At 36.8% G+C, this 24,295-nt stretch overlaps 1 protein-coding gene across 6 annotated transcripts in view; it reads left to right on the forward strand.

Annotated features, from left to right (window-relative positions):
* Positions 1-24,083, forward strand: part of FER (FER tyrosine kinase) — a 190,207-nt gene extending 166,124 nt beyond the window's left edge. For all 6 annotated transcript variants that reach the window (XM_084504774.1, XM_084504779.1, XM_084504776.1 and 3 more), the window contains 3 exons: positions 9,630-9,784; positions 13,548-13,670; positions 15,815-24,083. In XM_084504774.1, coding sequence (XP_084360900.1) covers positions 9,630-9,784; positions 13,548-13,670; positions 15,815-15,957 — 421 coding nt within the window. In that variant the 3' untranslated portion in view covers positions 15,958-24,083. The remainder of the gene's footprint in view (positions 1-9,629; positions 9,785-13,547; positions 13,671-15,814) is intronic.
* Positions 24,084-24,295: the final 212 nt, after the last annotated feature.

Below are 24,295 nucleotides of genomic sequence, written 5' to 3' on the forward strand. Positions count from 1 at the left end.
AAGCTATGCCAGAAGAAGTTCAGACTGTACACTAGGAAAAATGTCTTTACCATGAGTGGTCAAACACTGGAACAGGCTTCCTAGATAGGTGATTGATGCTCCACACCTGTCAGTGTTCAAGAGGCTCTTAGTCAATGCCTTCATTAATGTGCTTCAACTTTTGGTTAGCCATGAAGTGGTGAGGCAGTTGGACTTGATGATCTTTGTAGGTCCTTTCCTACTGAACTATTCCATCCTATTTGTGCCTATTATACTATAATGTTCTTTCCAGACTGTAGGAATGGTTGCATGGGATCCTGTAGTGGTATTTCTGTCTGTCCTACTGTTGGGGATTTCTGGAATGTGTTTTTCAGTTTTCAGTTGCCCTAGTATTATAGGATTTCCATAAAGTTACTTACCATCCAGTGCTAGCACTATCCAGATTCTTAGTTTTCACTTAGAGTATCACTAGAATTGCTTTTTGTAGCTTTTTTTTTTCTAGAATTGGATTCTCATAGTCTAACCCATAACTTTATCAGAAGGAGGCTAGATAGTTTATTGTACAGTTGTCCAAACTTAATATGTAAAGGCCTTCTCATGAACATAAAATGTAGGTTATGTAGATCTTTAGTTCCCCTACCTCTAAAAGGAAGAAAAGGGGGAGGGGCGAGGGGGAAACAAGGAGGAGAGGACTACTTACAGGTTTAGCATTACTTTAAAACTGTAGGGAGCATTTATGTACCCTCGTAAGTTGTTTGTGTTGGACAAAGTTAAGGTAAGTTTTCCCAACTAACAGAAGAAAAAAGTTGAGATACAAATAAATCGAATTGCAAACCATTGTTTCAAGAGATAAATGAAGTATAAGGGGGGAAGAAAAAGGACATTAGACATTCATAAGTCTTACATTTAGCTCAGCTCATTACATGCAATCAGAATTGCACAGGAAAAAAGGGTTATAAAAATCTACAGGGACATCAATGCAAAGAAGATTATTATAGACTAAAATGACTATGCTTCTGTATTCATCAAAATAATTGTTCAGAAAAGTACAAATAATAACTATTATGTTCTAAAAAAAAGTTGAGAAACAAGGCTGATAAAAAACATGTAGATGCTGCTGATAGGAATGTTTCTGTTCTAAAAGCAGACATTCCTCAGAAAGAGGAGAAAGGTGGGAGGAATAGATGATGTATTGATTTATTGTTTCATTTCTGTCTTTATAGTCTACTACTTCGATGGTATTTGGTTCTCTTCAGGGGAACTAATTGTCTACCATGCCCATCTTTCCCTCTTTCAAAATAGTTGGTATGGAAACCTTGTCATTCTAGCAAAATGGAGGATACCTAATAACTTTCCTGAGTGCTTTTCAAAGAAGGTAAAAGTTTTGTAATGCATCAGTTTGTGTAGTCACATATCTGAGCTGCAAACAGCAAGTTTCCATTCCTTTATTTTCCTCCATTACTACCTCTTTAGTGGGCAGGTGCCCCATAATGTGTGGTAGGAACCTGGGATTCATCCCAGGTAAAAATGTACCCAAAGCTGAAAGGGTGCCCCTCAGCAGCATGGCACTGCATGTCACCCCGCAGTGCCCCCCTCATCTCCACCAGGGCTGTGCCAAGGATGCTGAGCTCTCTTTGAGAGCTGATGTAGGCTATTTTCTCAAAGCCAGTTACTCACTGCTTCATTCCCTCTGTGGGGGACATTTTTAGCTTCCTTATTTACCTAACTGCACAATGAAGCAGGGTCTTTGTTGACAGTGTGACACCATACTTCAGTATGACACCATACTGAAGACAAACAAAAGTCTTCTTTTAACAGCCTGATGCTAACTGGGAGCAGAAAGGGATAATTGAGTTTGTCATCCATATTTGCAGCATCTTTAAAACATATAGCACTGCCTCCCAATATCTACTGAGCATATTTTGTATTTGAATATAGTTTTGTTATTTTGTAGAAATCTGACATTTATGAATAGCTTCTTTGTTTACCAACTTACCAATCAATTTCTAGTTAGGCCATGCATTAATTTTAATGCTTAAGGTTTATTGGCAGGTCATTTTTTTCTGTTTTCTTTGGCCTTTATTATTTAAAGTTTGCGTTTTGATTTAAAGCAATCTTAGCAAGCTTTGTTCACAGAGATACGTTCATCAAGATGTTAGAAATAATTTTGTCCATAGCTCTAACTGCCATGACTATGAGAGTCAGCAGCACAGTGCTGTTTTTTTGGAAAAAAATCCACCTTTAGATACAAGCCAGGTATTGTGGTGCTGTTCAGCTACTGGACACAGTTATTTGGGGTTTGGTTTGTAACTTTTTTTTCTCTTTTCAGCTGTTTTTCCTAATTTTTAAGTCTCTTAACCTCCAAGTTGCAAAATACTTTGGAGAAAGTAATTGAATGTCACTTACTGCTGCGAGGTGGGGAAATCTACTTATTTTATAGTTGAGAAAAACTGGGCAATATTGAAAACTCTGGGTAGTGAGCAGAACACTAGACATTATTAAGAAATCACTGCCACATCTAACTTGGGTCTTCTCTGTTTTCATAGCCCTGTTCTTCTGTGAGAATGAAGGTGGAGGTGTATAATATGAGGAACAGAGAGAAGTGATTATTAGTATTACAACTTGTACTGGGACTGGCTGGGATGGAGTTAACTTTCCCTGCAGTGCTGTGCTCTGCACTTGTAGCTAGAACAGCATTGGTATCACACCAGTGTTGTGTCTATTGCTGAATGCTGCTGGTAAAGCATCAGCTCTCTACAGCTACCTGAAAGGAAGGTGTGGGGTGCTGGGGGTCAGCCTCTTCTCACAGATAAACTAGCAATAGGACAAGAGGGAATGACCTCAAGTTGCGCCAGGGGAGGTTCAAATTGAAAATGAGGAGACATTTCTTCTCAGAAAGAGCAGTCAGGCGTTGGAACAGGTTGCCCAGGTTGGTGGTGGCATCACCTTCCCTGGGGGTATTTTGTTTGACCTAGTGCTTAGGGACATGGTTTGGTGGGTGACATTGGTAGCAGGGTGGTGGTTGGACCAGATGATCTTAAAGGTCTTTTCCAACCTGAATGATTCTATGACCCTATGACCATGGCTCCCTCTAACCACCCAAGCCAGTTGCCTGGGGGTGGGCAAGACGTGGGGAGGGGACATTGCCAGAGCAGCTGACCTAAACCGACCTAAGGGGTACTCTGTGCCATATGGTGTCACACTCAGCAATAAAAGGGGGGGACTCGCATTTTGAAAAGGTCTGTCCTCCCAAACAACTGCTACACCCTGATTCCTGTATTGATGCCCTGATTCTTGGTACATGCCAAAACATTGCTCGTTGATGGGAAGTAGAAAGTAATTTTTTTCACCTTCTCTTTGCTTCCTCAAGGCCTTTTCTTGTTGTTGTTTCCCTCTTCCTTTTCCCTTTAATTAAGTTATCCTTATCTCAACCCAGGAGCTTTTTTTTTTCTTTTTTTCTTTCCAGCATACTCTCTCTCTGAGTGAGAGAGCAGTTGTGGTGGAGTTTGGCTGCCCAGCAGGGTAAAACCACCACACAGTTAATCACTGTTTTCTTAGAATTCTCTAGTATTCATAACGATATATGAACTAATGTGGAGAAATCAAGAACACAAAGTGTAAAAGGGGGAGGACAGCACAGAACACTTCAAAGTTTTGAAGTGTTCTGTGCTGTCATTTATGACCTTCTAATACTTTTCCAGTCTGTTATTAAGACATATAATTTTGACTGTGGTCTCCATGTATAGCAAAATGAGCATCGTGTGTGTATCAAGACAGTTTCAAAATAGGTATAATTTGACTTAGTTGGCTGCCACCACTGAACATTATCTAATGTGGTCGAAGGAGAGGTAGTGTCTATAGTCCACAAAAAAATTGCAGTTTCACTTGTAGACCTGCCACTCCTTTTTTGATCAGGTAGTAGACTGTTTTGGTTGAATTAAATGTGCAGAGGGGATAAACTGATCCTGTTCACTAATTAATTGCTTGCTTTTATCACCTAGGAGTGTTTTAACTCCATGATCCAGGGAGGGGCTATAAAATGGCTAATTAGTTCGGTGAGGCAGTCTGTCCTGCTGCTTTAGTAATGAGTTTACGCTTTTGTTTTGCTTTAATTGATGGAATCCCATTCAAATACTAGGTATTACTTTCAGTGTATTTCTTCTGGGGGGTGGAGGAAGGGGAGCAGAGTCCTTAGAGAAAAGTTTATGTGGTTTATTTCTTCACTGACAGACATGAATCCAGATGGTAACAACTCCCAGCACAGAGGAATTGCCTCTACTTCCTCTTTAACTTGCTATTGAATTTTTAGCAAAAGGCTTGTATGATCTCTCTCTCGCAGATTCAGCGTATTCAACCCCTGTTAGTGATTTGTAGTCAGTGCCCTGTTTGCATTTAGAGGAACTGCTTAAAACTCAGATCTCTGATTTACATATTAATTTTTATTCTCTAGTAGTTGGAGGGAAAGCATTTGTTTCTAATAGCACTAGGAACTTGCATAATCATGGTATTAAATAGTGAGAGTCATAGCTTCTCTTGTAGTAACAAACTTGTTCTATAGAGGATCAGTGTGATTTGTTCCCAATTTGTACAGCTTTCACAATGTGAAATAAGGAATATTTGCTGATTTTCTATGTTAAAGAAGATATATATTGATTTTATGGAATTACTGAAGCAAGTAGAAAATGCTGCATGAGAAGCAAAACAATGCCCCATGTAGAGAGAGGCACCTAATGCAATTATATCTGCACTGTTTCAAGATGTGTGCTTTAGGTACCATTATAGAGAAGAAAGAAAACAAATAGAACATACTCACTTTCTTTATGTGTGTGCTTTTTTAATGACTGTCTAGAAAGTTAGATGAATTACTACAGATATTTAACATTGAAATTATCTGTAATAGTTTGTAATAGTGACTCTTCACAGTTGTTTTCTGTTATCAGCTCTATGTATACAATTTTCAAACAAATGCTTGAAATGTCATCTATCATATATACTGACTCTTGAATGAAACCCTATTCTGTGTACTTCATATGGAAGGTTAAGATGCAAAGGGTATTCTATAAGCACCATAACAATATTATGGTAGAGCTGTTTTCATTTATCAGTAGCAAATTTACATGATTTAGGATCCTGGAAACTGGAAGAAAATTAAAGCTGTAACTTACTAATTTAAAGCAATGGAAGTAATACTTTCTGATGTCCCGACTTATTTCAGATTATAGCTATAAATTCTGTAATAAATCATAGTGGCCATAGTACAATTTTGGTTATTTTGTCTTGTTTCTGGGCTGAAAAATATGAATATCATCTTAAAGGAGACCATCAGACACGAGGAGAAGCAATGAAGAAGCTGTATGCAATATGTCAAAAAATCATAGCAACCCCTCAGAATAAAAAAAAGGAAAGCATGAGGTAGCGCTAATGTGTTGATGTTTTTTAAAAAGCTTTTAAAAATGCAAATACAACAAATCACTGAGGATACGAAGCAGATGTAAAATGACAGCAAAAATGCTAACAAGATACCCTAATATTGAGGGCATTTTTAAGCCTTGGGAATGAAATAGCAAATGTTAAACACATAGACATTGTGAAGACATTACAAGTAAGAGAATAGGAAAAAAAATACTGAAAAATACATTCACAGTAGATGAAATTACAGAAACTGAAGTGGCTGAAGGTGAAGCACTGAGAATGACACTGTACTCATGCTGCTTCACCCCACTGAATGGCAAGTTACTAAAAGTGTGACGTAAAAGAACTTTTGGTGCGATTTAGCATGATTTAAATATCACTGTATCTGCTAAACATTGCGAGTTGCTTGTACTCCAAGAAACAACTCCTCACAAGGATAAGAAAAGTAAGTGTCTGAAAGGATTACTCTTGATAATTATGACTCGATCACCTCTGTGATGAAATGACATCTTGGCAGATAAAAGGAGAACAGTGGGTATTGCCCACTTAAACTTCAGGAGGACTTTTGGCACCGCATCCCATTAGAACCTCTTGGAGAAGCAGCTGAAATATGGGCTGGGTGGGCCAACAGCGAGGTGGACTGAAGATGTGCTGAACAGCCAGGCCCAGAGGGAGGTGATCAGTGGTACAGTCTCACTGGAGGCCAGTAACAAGCAGAATACCCTGGGGGTCAATAACAAGTCCCATTTAACGTCTTTATTAATGATGTACGTGATGCAGCAGCATGTTTGCAGATGACCCCAAACTGCCCAATGCACCAGAGGGCTGAGGTGCCACCAGAGGGACCCCAGCAGGCTGGAGACATGGGCTGAGAGGGACCTCATGCAGGTCAGCAAGGGGAAGGGCAGAGTCCTGCACCTGGGGGGAGGAACAGCCCCAGTACCAGGTTGGGAATGGTCAACTGGAAAGCAGCTCTGCAGAAAGGGCCTGGGGTCCTGGTGGGCAGCGAGCTGAACACAAGCCAGCATCGGGCTTTTGTGGCAGAGAACGGTCTCTTCCTCCATGGAGATACTCTAAAGCCTCCTAGACATGGTCCTCAACCATTCTGTGATTACAAAGTCCCTTTGACTTTTTAAGTCCCAGAAGACCCAAAGACCCAAAGACTTAGAAAGTCCCAAAGACTAAGGTGAGAAAGGGAAAGAAAAAATTCACATCTAAAGTGTTTTCTAAATTAGTGAGAGAAAGAGCATACCTGACACATGAGAAAGGAATAGAGCAAATCTACTTAAGTCAGAAGTAAACATATTAAGGTCTCAAAAGGCTTTATTGATGCAAATGATGTCTTAAAAGTAGTACATACTGTTACAGGTTCAGAAGTTTGGGAGTTTTAGCTGAGAGAAAAAAAAAAGGTATTAATACTTGGAGACTCATAACCATTACTACTGTATTTATTTTGCTCTTTGTAGTCTTACTAGTAAGTTATGTTTTATCTATCTTACAATGCATCCTTTTCTATCTTACTGCTAGTAACACTCACTATTTCATAAAATTCTATTGATGTTCTGTGGAAGACAGCAATGAGAATACTTCCCTATTTGATAGATGGGTAACTGAGATAAAAATAAAGAACCAGCAATTTGCCCAGAAAGATCGATGGTGGACTTGACATTGGTGTCCACCCGCGCAAGCTGTGGGCCATTAGCTAACCAGTGGCCCATGATTCCTCTCTTGGTGCTCATGTACAGGGTGGCAGCTTGAGTAGTATCATTCTGTGACCCATTCCCTGGTAACAGACAGTTTGAAAATCACTTTCCTGAAGCAAAACTGTTTTGTCTGTGTTTTTTTTTTCAGGAGATCTAATGTTAATTTATGTATATGTATATTCAAAATACAATGTCACAAGCTCTACCAGTTTGATTTTCTTGGAAGTGTACTTGTAAATTTCTAGTAATGATGAAAAATGCTTCCTCTAGGTGACTCTGAAAGAAACAGAAAACTGGTACAAACAAAACAGGCAAAAACTATGTGAACTGAGTGTAATCTTTGCATACAAGCAAAGACTGTGTACTATGTTCTATGTATTTTCCCTAATAATCAGGTTTATATATGAGGAATAAACCTAAAAAGAGCTCATTACTTAGGTTTTTCTAAGTAACTTGTTTAAATACTAGGTCTGACTCAGATAAGGAGGTGTTCTCGATATTAATTAACTCCATGAATTTTCTTTCAGATATAACTGTTACTTATTTTTACTGTTCTTTACTTACTACTTTTTCCACTACTCATGTGCATCTGTCACAAAATTTAGACTAAATGAAGTAAAATGACCAAAAAAAACATACCTCATAATTAAAGTATGATTGGAACTTCAGCTATAAATTCTTGAAGTTTCGTGGTGATACATTTTACTTGAATATAAGCAATAATAATTTGATTTTGTTTTACAGACCTCTTACTTTCACTGAACAGTATAACATGCTAACATCAAACTGTATACCATGGTGCATATTACACATGCATATCTTCAGCTGGAAATGGTGATTTCAGATGTTTTTAAGTGGTACATCTTCTCTAGCTGCAAGAATAATTGCACAGAGCATCATGCTAGAGATACATAAATGTTCTTATTGGTAGAAATCTTGTGTGAGTCAGCTACAGTTTAAATGTTTGGATCTATTTTAATAACTACCCTGAAACAAATGCTCTGTCTACATAACACAAAATGCAGTGCAATAGCAATATGGATCAAATGATCCATAGTAGTTTTAGACATAAAAACTTTAACATATATATATATGGATCAAGACTTCTACTTCAGACTAAATTCACTTTGGGCCTCTGTGCTGGATGTCGCCACCATTCATAGTGTTTGAAGCTGTCATTGGTTCAGACCCTTTTTTCTGCTTTAGGTGTGGAGACAAATTTGGTGCACACCTTCTTCCTTGGACATCTTCCAAAAATGATGTAGTTTCCGTGCATCAAAATCTCTCTTCAAAACCAATGTGCATTAAATGCTCAGGGGATTCGCTTCAAAACTGTGCTACAGCTCCAGTCCAAAGCATGAAAGCTAATGTAGTTATCATGGAATATTAGCTGTTTAAGCTGGAAACAAACACTGTAAATTTAGTTTTAAAATACTTTGCCCATGAATTGTAGGTAGCGTTACAGATCAAATTTTTATTGTTCTAACTCTTTTTTTTTCCTCCTAAAAATTCTGTGAACTTCATGGATAGTTGTGGTGGGTTGACCTTGGCTGGCTGCTGGACGCCCACCCAGCTGCCCTCTCACCCCGCTGCTCAGCAGGACAGGGGGAGGAAGTAAGATGACAAAGCCTGTGGGTCAATTAAAGGACAGGGAGATCACCTACCAAATACCATCACAGCCAAAACATACGTGACTTGGGAAACTTTAATTCAATTTATTAACAAATAAATTAGGTTTGGATGGTGACAGACAAAGACAAAAACTAGCACGCCTTCCCCCCTGACCTTCCCTTCTCCCAGGGCTCAACTTCACCCCTTCCTTCCTGACTCCTCTACCTCTCCTCACCCCACAGGCACCACAGGGGGATGGGGCGTGGGGGCTGTGCTCAGTTCATCCCAGCCACTCTGCCATTCCTTCCTCCTGATGCTTTTCCCCTGCTCCTGTGTGGGGCCTCCCACAGGCTGCAGTCCTTCAGGAGATGCCCAGCTGCTCCGCCATGGTCTCTCCACGGGCCACAGGGGAACTTCTGCTGTGGCACCTGGAGCACCTCCTGCCCTCCTTGTTCAGGGCTGGTTCTCTCACACTTGCTCCATGCTCCTCTCCCCCACAAGCACCATTTTCTTCCTCTCTTAAACCCATTTCCCCAAGGCATCTGGGCTGTGGGGCCTGGCCATGCCCTGCGGTGAGGCCGCTGGAGCCGTCAGGAACTGGCTGTGTCGGCATGGGGCAGCCCTGGCCTCACCCCAATCAGCAGCCCCACAGCCCCCTGCCAGCACCAGGGCACCACAATCAAGGCATTGATCAGGCACAACAGCCTCACCTGTGCTCATTTCATCACTGAACTGGTGATGGTGACATACTTGCTCTTACTGGCCTGTGAAGGCGACACGGTGACGTACTTGCTTTTACTGGCCAGTTCAGCTGTGGTAGAAAAGACCTAATAATCCATTTCATGTTGTTCTTCACAGTTTCAATGCTCTTAAGTATTTTCAAATTTGTAAAAATGTTGTGGTTTCTGTCTTGTTCTAACCTAGAGACCTGGCTGCAAGGAACTGCTTGGTAGGTGAAAGCAACATACTGAAAATAAGCGATTTTGGAATGTCTCGTCAAGAAGATGATGGAGTGTATTCATCATCAGGCTTAAAGCAGATTCCTATCAAGTGGACTGCCCCAGAAGCCCTCAACTATGGTAAGGATGAATGTGTACCTTCTTGCAAAAACACCTATAGCATGAGAAGATAGGATGAGAAGGGCTCAAGGCTCAAGACAAGGACAGGGAGACGGCTCCCCAGTTGCCATCATGGGCCAAACAGACTCAAGGAATGGAGACTAATATAATCTATTGCCTATCCCTAGCAGATTAGAGCAGTGAGAAACTAAAAGCAAACTAAAAGAGGCCACCCCTGCAGCCCCCTGCTACCAAAGCCTTGCCACATAAACCCAATACAAATGCTCTGTTCAAATAAAAATGTTTCAAATATGCTAATGTGTAATGAGGCTAAATATTTTAACCTCATTTGTATATAAAATACTGTTCCACACTCCAAAAGAAGAAGGTAGCAACATCAGAATTGTTATTATGTAGCAATAAAATAATGCTCTGGTTTTGTTGCCAACTGATCCTAGTGGATGGCCTAGTTTGTCATCTAAATCATTAGCAAAATGAGTGGCAGGTTCTGCATATTTATGGCAGTGGTTGCTCTAGCATTTCTTTGAAAATGGTAGAAAATATTAGTATTCCATGTTAGATAAGTCATTGCATTTGAGAGGAATAAAGTCACTGCTTTATATATTTTTTTCAACTGCAGCTTTTCTTTACCTCCACTTTTATAAATTGCTATGCTGTTATCATGGACGAAAATGCCATTATTTCTGCTTAAGGGAAGTGGTCCTTACTATGTGGGTAGTTTTTCCAAAACAAAAATAGAAACTGCTGTATTTAGCTTTTTAGCTTCCAGGTGGAACTAGAAAAAATTAGATTTTCTAGGTGTGCTGTGAAGAATCAGCATATTAAATGAATGATGTCGTACTCTGAATGCATTTCTCCCAACCAGATCTTTACTTGATTTCTTAGAAGAAAAAATGTTTTAAATACTTTATTTGAAACATCTGTAAATATTCCTATGATCTCTTAAAGCTTCTGTTTAAACTCATGGATTGGAAATCATAACTTTATGGCTCACAACTGAGAGCAAAATGCTTCACTTCATTAACAGTTTTGCAGGAGTTAATGCCATTACATAGTAAGCTGATCTTCCTTTTGTAAGGCTAAAAATAAATGTAGTTACACTAAGAGAGCTTATAGTATCAATTATTCTCAGAGGTGCTAATGTTACTAGTGTTTACTGTGTAATACACTTTCTCTTCTGTGTGTTTTTTTTCTACTACAACTGGTGTTTTGAAAGTTGAAATAATTTTCATTATTTCAGACGTGCATACAGTTTATTTGATATATATGATAGAAACATAGTGTTTATAGGCATATGCAGTCCAGTGAACTACACAAAGCAGGAAACTGTCTTACATGACAACACGTTAATTTTGAGGGTATTTTTATGCAGATTACTGGGCACAAAACTGCAGCTGATTAAAATCAAGTTGGTGTTTCCTAAAATGTATCTGTATCCAACCAGTTTTAAGTGATTTTCTGTAGCATTTTGAAAAAAAGTTATCTCAAACATTTCTGAATATGTTCAGCAGTCTCATATTTAACTTTCAAAATGTGGTAGTAGGTTTCTGGGTGTTTTTGAAGGATCTTCTTTTCTTCTCACTAGAAAGATGCAAGTAGAAGTATTTGTTTTGCATTTTACAATCCTAATAATGTGGTCCTAAGTACTGCATTCATTTGTGTAGGTAACACTGAAGGTATTTAAGGATACCAGACTGAAACCGAACTAAATCTTCAATATTTCAAAACTACTTGGCAGCCACTCTTTGTGCTAGTTCATAGTGGCAAAATTTAAAGGTTGGAAGATGAGGGATTGGGTAATTTGCCCATCACATGAATGATACAGTGTTTAAGAAAATAAGAAAAATTTAGGTTTTTAATCACCTTTGAATTCACACTACACAACAAATAAATAGTAGTTCAAAAAAAGGAAACAAACAAACAAACAACAACAACAACAACAAACAAGCAAAACAAAAGGAAAAAAAAAAAAAAGAATTTGTGAATTCTGGAAATTGGATTAGGAGAAGTGGAGTGGTTAGAGAGTTGTGCCTGAAAACATAATGCTTCTGAAGTTTGTGGAAGACTGAACCTCAGCTTCAGTGGGTACTGTTCAGTGCCATTCCTTAACATTATTTTTGCTTGGAGCTACATGATTCCCATCACTTTCAGCAAGTAGAAAAACTGCTTTAAAAGCTCTTAATAAAGATAAGATATATATGTCAAGTGTAGGATATTTTTGCTTATGGTTCTCTCAGAATTCAAATACACATTTAGTAGTTATGTTTTTTGAGTACAACTTCATGTTGTTTGTTATGTTAATAAATCACTGCTTTTTTTTTTTTTCTATGAATGAATAAGCTTTTTTTTTCCTTTTTCTCTTTTTTTCCCCCAGATAATAGCGTAGCTGGAAGGCTAATTAACAGTGAAAAACATGTATTTTCTTTTTTTTATTTATTTATTTTAGTTTTTAAAAAGCTAATCACCTATCTTGTATTTACTGAATGATTTCAATGAAAAGTGTTAAATTACTGGATGCCAAACTCTGAAGAGAGTTGATATGTAGACAAGAAAACTAATCTTGCAGCAAAGAGCGTAGTGAATGTCCATAATTACCATCTACTAGGCACACTAGCAAATGTAGCACAGCTGGAAGTGATACTTAGTTTACAGTAAACTGAACTTTCTGATGTCAGAACGGTTGTCGTACCAAGAACTGTCACTACAATTTACATGTGTTTTCCTTTTTTCTAGTGAGAAGTGGCTTAGTTTGGTTTGTTCAGTGGTTGGACATGAACAAACAATACATTCTCAAGCATGCATATAATTTTAAGAACAAAGACATACACAATATAATAGTATGCAACAGAAATACACGCATCAAAGCTGATGAAAGAAATATGGTAAATGGATTTTTAAGTTAACATTTTCATAAGTCCTGCTGCTGCAAAGGTCTTGCAGCCTTCACTTTGTGATGCAGTACCTTTCTTAATGTGAATCCAACAGGGACAACAGTAGTATTTTCTCCAAGATCTCACCTTCCATAACATAAAGCTTTTGTTACACAAAGAGGTTTGGAATTCAGTTATCTATTTTTTTTTCTGTCTCTGAAGCATAGTTGAAAACAGTAGAACCAGCAGGCCTGATGTTTTTTTTTTCTTTTCCTTTAACTGATTGGGAGCATCAGTTCTTCAGGGTTCAAATTAAACAACAGTTGAGGAAACTATACATTAATTTTCAGAAAGTATTTTCTCAATTAAGAATCCGATGTTCTCTGGGCAATTTAGGGGATATCAGCTGTGGTTGGAATATGCCATTCTATATTAGGGAAGTGGGAAAGGTAATTTCTAAGAAGTATCTTCAGAGTTGAAGTGAAGGGGTGTGATCTTTTTGATCTTTTTTGTGTGTGTGTGTGTGTGTGTGTGTGTGTGTTAAAAGAAGAACAAAATTAGTTTTGGACAGTAAGAGGTAAAGAATTCTTAACTTGTAAGGAAATAACTGACATGGTAAGGTCTTCTCAGCCATATGCTGTATGTAACAAGTCCGTCAAACTTCTTAAAACTTCAAGTCAGCTTATATTATTCCTAGGTATTGACCTTAAGATAACTTGTTTACCATTGTAAATGCTGGAAACTATGATATTTGCAGAATGTTTATTTAGTAGCTGCAACTTTGTTCTGCTTAAAGCTTGCCAATATAAAACTTGACAAAAAATATGTGGCTGTAATCATCTGAAGCATGAATTTCTCTAAAGGATAAGCTGTGTGTTTTCTCCTTTTCTCAGGGAGATATACATCTGAGAGTGATGTATGGAGCTTTGGAATACTCCTCTGGGAGACCTTCAGTTTAGGAGTATGCCCATACCCTGGAATGACCAATCAACAAGCACGAGAACAAGTTGAGAAAGGTAGGGAATGAATAAAATGCTGTATAATCCAGAAGGACGTAGTACATACCATATAAAAATAGCAAAGAAATAGCATATCAGTTGCTCAGCAATTTTATCAACAATATTATGAGATAATTTAATTGCTAAATCTGGCATTCTGTGAAGAGCAGTCTGATTTATAGATTTCTTGAAAAAAGGAGTATATTGACCAGTGACTTAAAGGAGGAAAGACTTACATCATGTTATCTGTATATAGAACATATATAACTAAAAGGTGAGATGGAGAAGTGGATTTACTGCTGTGCAAAGCAGAGGCTTGACCAGAATGAATTATTTAAGATTATGCTAATGCAGGTATAAATATTCTAAACTGCTGGAAGAAAAAGTCTGTATCATTCCATCTTCTCTATTAAAGCATTACAGACAAAATTCTAGCAATTACAGTGGAAAATGGTAAGCTGCTTGAGCAGTGAGAGCCGTATTTCTCTCCTAGAAAATAATCAAAGGGCTTTTATTTAAAGTAGCAAATAACTGTGAGCAGGGTTTCAGGACTTTGATTGATTGTCATCATTTTTATTGACATTTCAGAACTGTGCTTCCTCTATATGTGTAAACAGGTTCTAAGCAAGTAAAACTGCTAAATGATTTTAAAAGAAGTCTTTTTATTATTATTATTATTATTATTATTATTATAATCACTGTAGGTGACCACTAAAGCTTGTCCTTAAAAGGCCAAAGAAAAAAATCTAGTCGTTTCCAGAGCAGAAGCATATTTGTGAAAGCAAGTTTTATTACCTAGTTACTGAGATTCTGTTTGAATCCACTGAGAATAATCTCTCAAAATTGGTACAATTCAGAAATTAAGAAGTATTTTATGCCTATTCAGTTTTTTATACTGAATAAGTCCTTTTGAAAATGAAAAGCATTCCTTTTAGCCTATTTTTTTTTGTCATTTATTGTATCTGCCTATTTTCTTGTTTTTCACAAAATTATAGCTTTTCTGTTTGAATAGTCAGAGAAAAAAATGCTCTAGCTTTTCTTCCTGATCTTGTCTGTCTCAATTACTCAATCAGTAAGAATCATCAGTAAATTTAGTCACCTTAATGCTTGTGTTGAACCGGGATAATTTCAATCCTAAATGACCATACAGAATCACTTCATTTTAAGAACAAAAAGTAGTTGTTGCCGTCACTGTTTTGAACAATTAGTTTCTATAGGCAACTTTGTGAAGAAGAGAATTTTTAGTGAGTTTCATATTATCTGTAAGTATCCTAAAGCCTGGCTGTTCTCCTTTGAAGTTGCATGCATTAATCCAGCACCTTGAGCAGAAGCATACGATATAAAAAAAAAAAAAAAGAAAAATAGTTCTTAGATTTACCTCTTGTCTGAGTCTACTGTCATTTATATTCTGATTTAGAAAGAGAGATACGGAGAATTGTGCAGTAAGCCTGGAGTCACAGAGCTGCATTAGCTGTAGGGTCCTTTGTACCAGCTCACTGTGCTGTCCACTGCCTGGTCTGGCTGCTCAGCACATTTTCAGTCCACCTCACTGTTGGCCCACCCAGTCCATATTTCAGCTGCTTCTCCATGAGGTTTGAATTGGATGCTGTACCAAAAGCCCTACCAAGGGTTAGGTGGGCAATACCCACACTTCTCCCTTTATCTACCCATATGGTGATTTCATCAGAAAAACCATCAAATTGGGTGACTGCTCCTAATGACTTCCTTATCCCTCTTGTGCCTGGAAATGGTTTCTAGGATTAGCTGCGCCATCACCTCCTCCCATCTGAATAGCTATCAATGATTTTTCCAGTGGGTTGGAGCATTGGGTGACATGACAGGATTAAAACTTATGAGGGGTAACTGCTTCTTAAGAGACAGGAAAAAAATTATATGCAGGTTGCTGCCCTCAGCAATGAGAGGCATACTGGCAATTCATCCTATACAGATTAAATGTCATTGGTACCCGAGTTTACATCAGTTTGATACTTAGCCATCCAAATGGGTTATGTATTGAAGACTTTGTTCGTATTACAAGTCCTGTAAAATTTACCTTCAATAGCTGTTTTAATTCAATGGTCTTGAACTTATCTCGTTTCTTTTTAGATTCATCAATATGTATCAGTTTTCAATACTAAATACTTTCTTTTCTTGTGTACCAGGTTACCGAATGTCAGCTCCGCAAAAATGTCCAGAAGAAATATATAAAATAATGCAGAGGTGCTGGGACTACAAACCAGAAAACCGTCCAAAATTCAGTGAGATTCAGAAAGAGCTATCTTCAATCAAAAAGAAAGTGACATAGTGATATACTGGTGCCAAACTCAATGTGTGGGACTTTATTTTCCAGTATTTTCTCCCCTCAAACACTATGCGTTTATACAACATTATTTGCAATATTCTTCTAGGATTACTTTGAAATTAACTGTTTTTTTAATATACATGCGTGCCATCTTGAACGATGTCTACACCTGCATTAAGGACATATACTGCCAAATGCTATATATCCAGTCACAGTAATATTGTCATTTAGGTTACATGTAAATAGGAAAGCACATACTATAGATTTAAGGGACTGTGGCTTTTATGTGTTTTACAGCAAGTAACTGCTAGTGACATTTTTCACAGTTTTTCTACTTAACGCTGTGTTCTCACTCTGCTATCCCTGTCCCAGATGTCAACACCAGCGGCACTCTAACATGGTGACTGTGTCATGCATGTTGGCCTTAAAACTGAAGACAGTTTTGACAAGTATTTCAACTAGAAACTTTTATATTTTTTAAATTCTTTCTGCAACTGATATTTTTAAATGACAGTTTGTTTCAACAGTAAAGGTCAGTTAGGTTCTGGATGTAAGCCTGCTTACTAAACAGTGAAATCCAGAATTTTCTTTTGTAGAAAATTGTTACATGTCCATTTTCTACCATGCTATAATACGTATTTCTGACTTTTGATGTGATTTGCTTCTACTTCCTATGAAGTCATCAAAATTCAGTAATATGTCTCTTTCACAATTGCCTATGTTTATTTAAGAAACGACAACAACAAAAAAATCAAGTCTTTACTACACGAAAGACTTAAGAAATTTATTAAGTTAAGAAATACTGCAAATCACCTGTCTTCCAAAGAATATGTAAAAACAGTAGGCCAGCAGAAAGAAGTTTGCTAATGATAGCAGCATGTATTAGGTGACCAGTAATAAATAGCATTGTTCTTAGAGAAGTTAAAGAATGTGAATTGCTAGATTTGCTTTTGATCCTGATTTTTTTCATTAAATTGGTGATAATTCTCAGTATGCAGCTAGAGCTTAAGGCTTTGCTAAGCAAAAGTACATTCCATGCATGGTGTACAAAGGAAAACACTATGTCTGTATAGCATTAGGAGTCATTCATGAAATCAAAAGAAGGAAGTATATTTTAAGCCTCTGGCAGGCTGAACAAAGAAGAGAAATACTAACCTTCAAGAGATTTCAAAAGATGGGGATAGGCAACTTGTAAATGCCACCAGGAATTAAAAAATATATTTAAAAATGTTTAAAAAAATAAAAAAATAATAAAAAAAATAATAAAAAAAAATGGTTCCTCATTATAAGACAGTAGATGGGGGAAAGAGGAAAGGTACAGTTTATTGCTCTGGCTTTGTGTCCTTTTTCTAGCTTGGATTATTTTCTAGGGCCCTGTGTAGAAATAGGAACAAGTTACAGAACCCTGGTCTGAGTTCCAGATTTAAGGTGCTTAAAATTTCTTTATGAATTACCTAAAACATCCAGATCAAGAGATGTCCATTACTGCTAGTGCAAGTAAGAAACAGAGACTGAAAATAACACAGCATCTGGAATGTTTATTACCCCTATACTTGACTGTTACCATGGGATTGAGATGTAGTGAAGTCTGGCTACATTACATTTTTATTTCTATTAAGTTGACTTTTCTATGGTCCACAGCATTTTTGCTCTTTAAAGTGTATTTGTGGTAGTACCGAGTGATAATTTTTAAGGGCTTTGCGTGACCAAAATACGTGTAGTCTGGAAGAGTTTGTTACATTGGAGTTAGTGTCCAAATAAAACAAAGAATGAGCATGCTGTAGCACCTCACCTGCATTTGAGGTGGAGCTGTCAGCAACCAAATATAAGGAATGGGGAATGCTTGGATTTCTGAAGGGATTTTTTTCTTGGAGCTAAGGAAGCAAATATATACCCCTGAAGGAAAAACTTGATGGCCTCAGTGTAAACCTCCTTGCCAGTGTACTGGACATATTTTTTAATACTACATTTCCAAGTAGCCCAAAGATATTTTCAAGAGCAGTGGGAAGCATTCTTGTTAGTTTGTGTGCTTTTAAGTATTACATAAAGTTTGTGCCTTAATTTGCTAGTATGCTAATGTAAATGTAAGTGCACTAAGATTTAAGAACTGCACCACAAAAGTACAGAAAAATCCCTGTCCCAACCCCATGATTAATTCAACTGCAGGACATTATGTATGCATCACTAAAGTCTGCAAGTAAGGATAATGGTGTCTTCTCTGTCAACATTCATTGCTTCTCTGGAGAGTTGATATTCTTCTTCTATGAAGAGAATTATTTCTTCACTATATAACCTTGCCAGGAAAAAAAAAAAAAAAAAGTATTTTTTAAGTAAAATACTTTTTTGTTTGTCTTAAATTAACTGGTGACCATCCTAACTATCACATGCAGATAAGGTATACATTCATATTTTATTCTGAAAGGGTTAACATTAGTAATTCATATCACACTGCCATTTAAATTTAAAGTCTTTAAAACAGGGGGTTTATATAGCAGCAAGAAGATGTATTATTACTGCTGAAGTAAGCATCAGTTCAGTTAAAAAATAGTCACTTTTTGGGAGAATACCAGAAAGAGTTTATAGGTATAAAATAAATTTAAACACATTATGTGTTCTGGTTTTTGTTTTGTGTTTGTTTTGTTTTGTTTTGTTTTTTTACCTTGTAATTAATTTAGCAGTGTTTGTGGCAGAATTTGTTCCTCACATCTCACTTATAATTTTTGCCATTATACACTTTAGGAAATGAAATCCATAACTGTGGAAAATTTTTTAAGTTTATGCAAACTTCTTGCAGGGCAATTTCCAAACTTTAATATTTAAGACAGACATGGTATTTAGGAACCACAGCTGCCATATATGCTTGCTGTGAACTTTTGATGACCGAAGTCTTGCATTATTCAGAGTTTTCCAAGGTACTGATCATTTGGTTTGTGCGCTTGGTTTGCTCTAGAGAGTGTACAAAAAATGGGTTAGTCTCTTTTGGAAGTATGGTATTTCAAGTAGGTTTTTACACCTGCACTCAACCAGGCAGAGTCCAAGGGAGCTCTGAATGGTGTGTGCTGCTTAAGGGGAGGGACTCCAAATACTGCTAAGGGTCTGCTATAGGAGATGGAACTCAACAGGTTATCTGTTATTTTCATCTTTTTTTTTTTTTTTTTTTTCCTGAGGAATTGCATTCATTGTGTTTTTTTGTTGTCGTTTTTTGGTTTTTTGTTTTTTTTTTTATTGTTCTGAAGACATGCTCACTTTCAGTAGTTTTCATCAGAAATTGAGCCCAGATGTAAGCTTCAGAGTTCAGTCATCAGTGAAACCATGAGGATTCCTAAGCATTTCAGTTCTATGGGAAGTAAAATATTGAAAAGTATCATGTCTGAAAACAAACTTTACTCCAGCAGAGGTATGATCTTTCAAAATCAGCACTCCACCAAGACATTCTCCTTGAAATTTACAGCTTCTTTAGTTTCTAATGAAAGCAATGAAGTAATTTTGCATTTAACGTCTAAAGTTATGCTGCATTTTTTCTTCTCAACTTCAGCAAAGATCTACCATTTTATTGAGTTACTTAATATTTTAAGGTTGTTTTTGGAAAGCATATCACCATAAGGCTATCCGTAAGAAGTGCAGTTTGTAAAGTAAGTCTCATCCTATTTATGTGAGTGAAATAGAAGACTAGTTAAGGAAATAATAGGTTGTTTTTTAATTCATGTTTTTAATCACCTGCTGTACTTACATCCTAGGAGCACATCAGTAAAGATTCCTATGAAGTTATATATTTGTTATCTGTTACATCTATTTTAACCATTTTGTTATTTTGTTATGCCTTTTGCACCCATTGCAAAGATACTAACAACAACAAAAAGCATACCAAAACAACAACAAGACTAAAAAAAAAAAAAAAAAAAAAAAACACCACTTCTGATGTTACACAGAGTAACCAAAGCTCAGAAACATTTGAAAATGCCTCCTTCCTCCCCAGCTTTTCCCAGATGTGTGGCTGCATGGATAGTAACAACAGTGATTAACTGGTAGGCTGGTTTCCATTATTCTTACTGTCATGTCCTCTAAATGGCAGTGCTGCTGATGCACTTTCAACTGTGAGCTATTTGAAGAGACGAGTTAGTGTGTGAATAGTCATCACATTTGATATTTGAGAGCAGTAGTTCTGAAAATGGCTGGTTGTCACAAGTAGTGATAACTCATTTTAAAGGTGGAATAAAAAGAAAGAGGCTAATTGGGAACATCCACTTTTTGTAACAGCTGTCCTGTTTGTAGGTGACAGAAATGTTTGGTATGCCTGCGCTCTTGTATTTGTAACATTTTTATGACTAAGCATAAAGCAGTTTACTATTAAAATAAGAGTTCACCAATTATTTTCTTTTTCCTAAAGCAAAAAGGGACATGTCGTATTTGTTGGAGGCATTCTTGCTAGGCAGGTTAGAATAATGTGGAGGGAAGAATGCAGGGAGAAATACCTCTTCTACCAAACAAGATACTTTTTGTCTTCTCAGAATTATCAGGAATAAAAAAATAAATAAATACATAAATAAATAATAATTAGTAATTAGAAAGTCCAAGGGATGTCCAGTATTCCTGAAGTTCCAAACAACCTAGTAAATCTGAAATGTCAGCTCAATTAAAAGAGTTCTCTTCTATTTTCCTTCTCCAGAAATTACTACAAAAAAATTGAGTTCTTGAACATTCAGCAGTAACTGTAAGGAAAAATGCATCAGCCTCAAAACCTATCCACTTTACATTGAAATAACATCAGTAAGGAATATTATTTATAGTCTTATACTATAATTCTCCCAGGATAGTGTTCCCTCCTCAAAGGCTACAAAATAAAATAAAAATAAATAAATAATAAAAAACTTAAAAATCAGAAAGTTTCCAGTTGAAAACACAAGAAACCAGGGTCAAATTCTGAATGCTCATTCTAGTACTGCCACTGAAAAAGATGATGCATCTGTGATTTCTAGCTCTGTCCATTTTTCAGCCTTGTATATTTGTAGATTATTAACACCCAACTTCACTAGCAGACCCAGAAAGTAAAGACTGCTTCAGTGAAAAGCACAGCAAGTTAAGCTTAGCAGTTCCCACATTTTCCCCACTATTACCCATACTTACAAAAAAAAAAAAAAAGGAGGGGGGGGAGATAAACAGGGCTCGCAAATACAGTTGACTGAGGTCCCAGAGTAAAAACACAGAGGTGCCATTACATCCTTTTTTCTTCTGTCATCATATTTACAAAGTTCAATGCTTTGTAAATAGAATTTGCAATAATTGGCTTTGTGTTTAGACATAAAGATGAACTGTGAACCAATGTAGTATCATAGGACTCACGCTGCTGCTACCTGCAGGAAGGCTTGGAAAAAGTGTTCCTATCTTGCAACTGTTTGGAATTGCCATCTAGTTCAGAACTACAGAAGTTTGTACTACGTAATCAAGTACGTAACTGAAGTTTTGTAGTGCATAATCAAGATCAAGTATAAAGCCAATGTTTTGTTAGTAGGGTAGGAGAGACACCACACGCTTCTCCATGCTTCCCTTCATAAATTTAAGGCAATTCTGCTTTTTATAAGAAAACAAGCAAACAAACAAAAAATAAACAGATTGGTCATAGATTCCTTCTAGATTACAGATGTTGAAAATATTGGAAACAATTTTTCACCACTTTAAAAAAAAAAAAAAAAAATATATATATATATACACATTATTATTTTCATATATAGTCAGCTCATTCTTTCCCAATATACGAAGAATTCTGTAATTATTAAATCTAGTAAGAATATGAAACACTTTTCTTACTGGTATGTAAACTAGCTCACTCCGATCCTGTGCTTCAATTATTAAAGAATCTTTCTGCCCTTCACAAAGGGGTACAAGAGGTTAATAATTCTGTCTGAGCTCTGCTGTAATAATCTGGCCCTTTGCAACTCCAAACTGTTTCTTAATTCTGATGATGCCATGTAGCACACATGGTGCCTTTGCACTTACTACAAGAATGTTACTGTTGTAACAGAAAAGTTCAAATATATCCCTGTTTTTGCTTGACTCAAAAATATTATATTGATGTTGTACCTTGATTCCCGTGGCAACGTGTTGATATAAAAATTGAAGTAACTGTGAAGGTGAAGCACATTGTTCAAATCATGTTTCTAATCAAGTTACAGACCCTGGATGTATCATGAATTGTACATATCATAAAAGACATCAAAAAAGCAACATTTCTGACTGCCTGGTTTGTGACACAGAGCATCCTGCTCTTATTGGGAAAAATACGAGCCTGGTTGTGCTCCTGGAAAAAAGATTGATTTGGCTGTCAGACTAGATTCAAAACACTATCTTTGAAATTAGTAACAATGATTTAATTCCAACTAAGCCTCACCACAAACAAGCCTTTTAGTTACAAGAAATTTCCAGCGTGTTAATTTTCATTATTGTTATCCATTTTGGTATTAGAAATTTGACTTCTGTCTGTAACATTTATTTGTACCAATAATTATACCCCACTACCAACAAAAGCTAAGGCTTGCAACTTCAGAAGATAAGCACTGATCTGTCAGTAAAGGTCTGTAGGGAGTTCACTAGGTGTCTAAGTTGATATTTTAATGCATTTTAAATATCAGAAAAGTAATTGTTTCAGCAAAAACCTGTTATGCAATTTCAACAGCAGTATTCGTTCTACAAAATATTCCTGCAGTAGTAATATTTGTACTGGGCTTGAATTCAACACGAAGGTAGAACTGTACCTTTCTTCTTCCTCTCACATTTACCAGAAAGAGAACTGCTAAGTTAAAGCAGCCGGTCCAGGTGCTTCTGGCCATCCTGATAGGTAGCATAGATGCAGCCAGGATGCTGCAGAGGCCTTGCAGACTGAATGGCACCATTTTATGATATGCTTACACTCACTACAAGTCACTAACAAATCCTCTGGAGACTGAAGTTTGCTGTATCTCTGAGTGAGGCTGATTCCTTACATCGCCTAAAGTTGTAGTGCTTATGGAGAAATAGTGACAAAAGACTTTTTTTTTTTCTTTGTCACTATGCAGGCAAACAGGGAAGGAGATAAACAAGGGGGAGTCTGCATTATTAACCTTTCTTCCACCTTCTGCTTGGTGGAATTCAAACTCTTCAGTACCTACCACCTAGAGGCATACCTGATCCTGCTGTTAGGTGTGTAACAATTGCCTGTAACTGACAGCTTAACCTGTTTCATTCCACCAAGGTCCTCACCTAATTTTTTACTAAAGTGCTGAAAACATGGAATAGGAAGAAATAGACTCATCACATTGGGCCCCAAAGTCAGGCAGACACCTAAACAGAAATTCTGAGGACTGAAACCCAAAAATAGACAACTGGCTGTACCTTCTACTAAAGGACTGTGTAATTATATGCATATTCAAAAGACTTCCAGAGATGAAACTTGAACTAACAATTGTAGGACTGCTGTTTTCCAGTTGCATGTGTTTCTTTTCCTTTGTACTATTATAGGCGGCTGGAGATGGAGGAGAAGTGTTGGGGAAGGAGGGAAGGTTGGTTCGCTGAACCACTAGCACACACAGAATACTCTTGACACCACTAATCCCGAGTGGGGCACGGTTGGCATACATATTTAGATTTCAAGTTCGTGCCAAAGTATGCACCAGCAAGTTTAATATCAGGTAAAGCACCTTTTATACTCTTTGTTGTTTAAAAATAATATATTTGTGAAACAGATTGATAATACATAACACTGGAAACGGGTGCGTCTTCCCAAAAGTACACATGTAAAAATAAAAAAATAAAAAAATAAACAACCAACATTGCGAATTTATCTGACTTTTAAGCAAGTCTGAAAAGGATAACTATGTAATACAGTTGCCAGTTGTCTGTCCTTTATAATTTTAAATAGATCTGCATTTTAACTTTATTTATTTGCCTTTTTTATATACTTTAAAGTTACACTTTTGAACTTAAGCTAACTTTTTATTTTCCTAGGCTGATACAAAACAGAATTTCAGTATTCTTGTAAACTGCAGACCATTTTTGAATAGTCCTCTGCATTTTCTTATGGACCAGTTACCACTAATGAGCCTGCAGTCCTCCCTTTTTACTGTACTCTTCCAATAAATGTAAAATATTTGTATCAAGCTGTCTCATTTTATTTGTTATTTACAGGATATATCCATTTTCTTCTGTAGTCAAGTGAAAGATCAACTTTAGTAACTCTGTTCTTAGGAATACTACAATTCGAAATATTCTGTATTTCACACACAAGAAAATCAATAGTATTTTTTAGTTGGTTGGTTGGTTTGTTTGTCTGCTTGCTTGCTTGGTTTGTTTGTTTGTTTGTTTGTTTGTT

Source organism: Aythya ferina (genome assembly GCF_964211825.1).
Source record: "Aythya ferina genome assembly, chromosome: Z".
In the NCBI taxonomy this organism is placed as follows: Eukaryota; Metazoa; Chordata; class Aves; order Anseriformes; family Anatidae; genus Aythya; species Aythya ferina.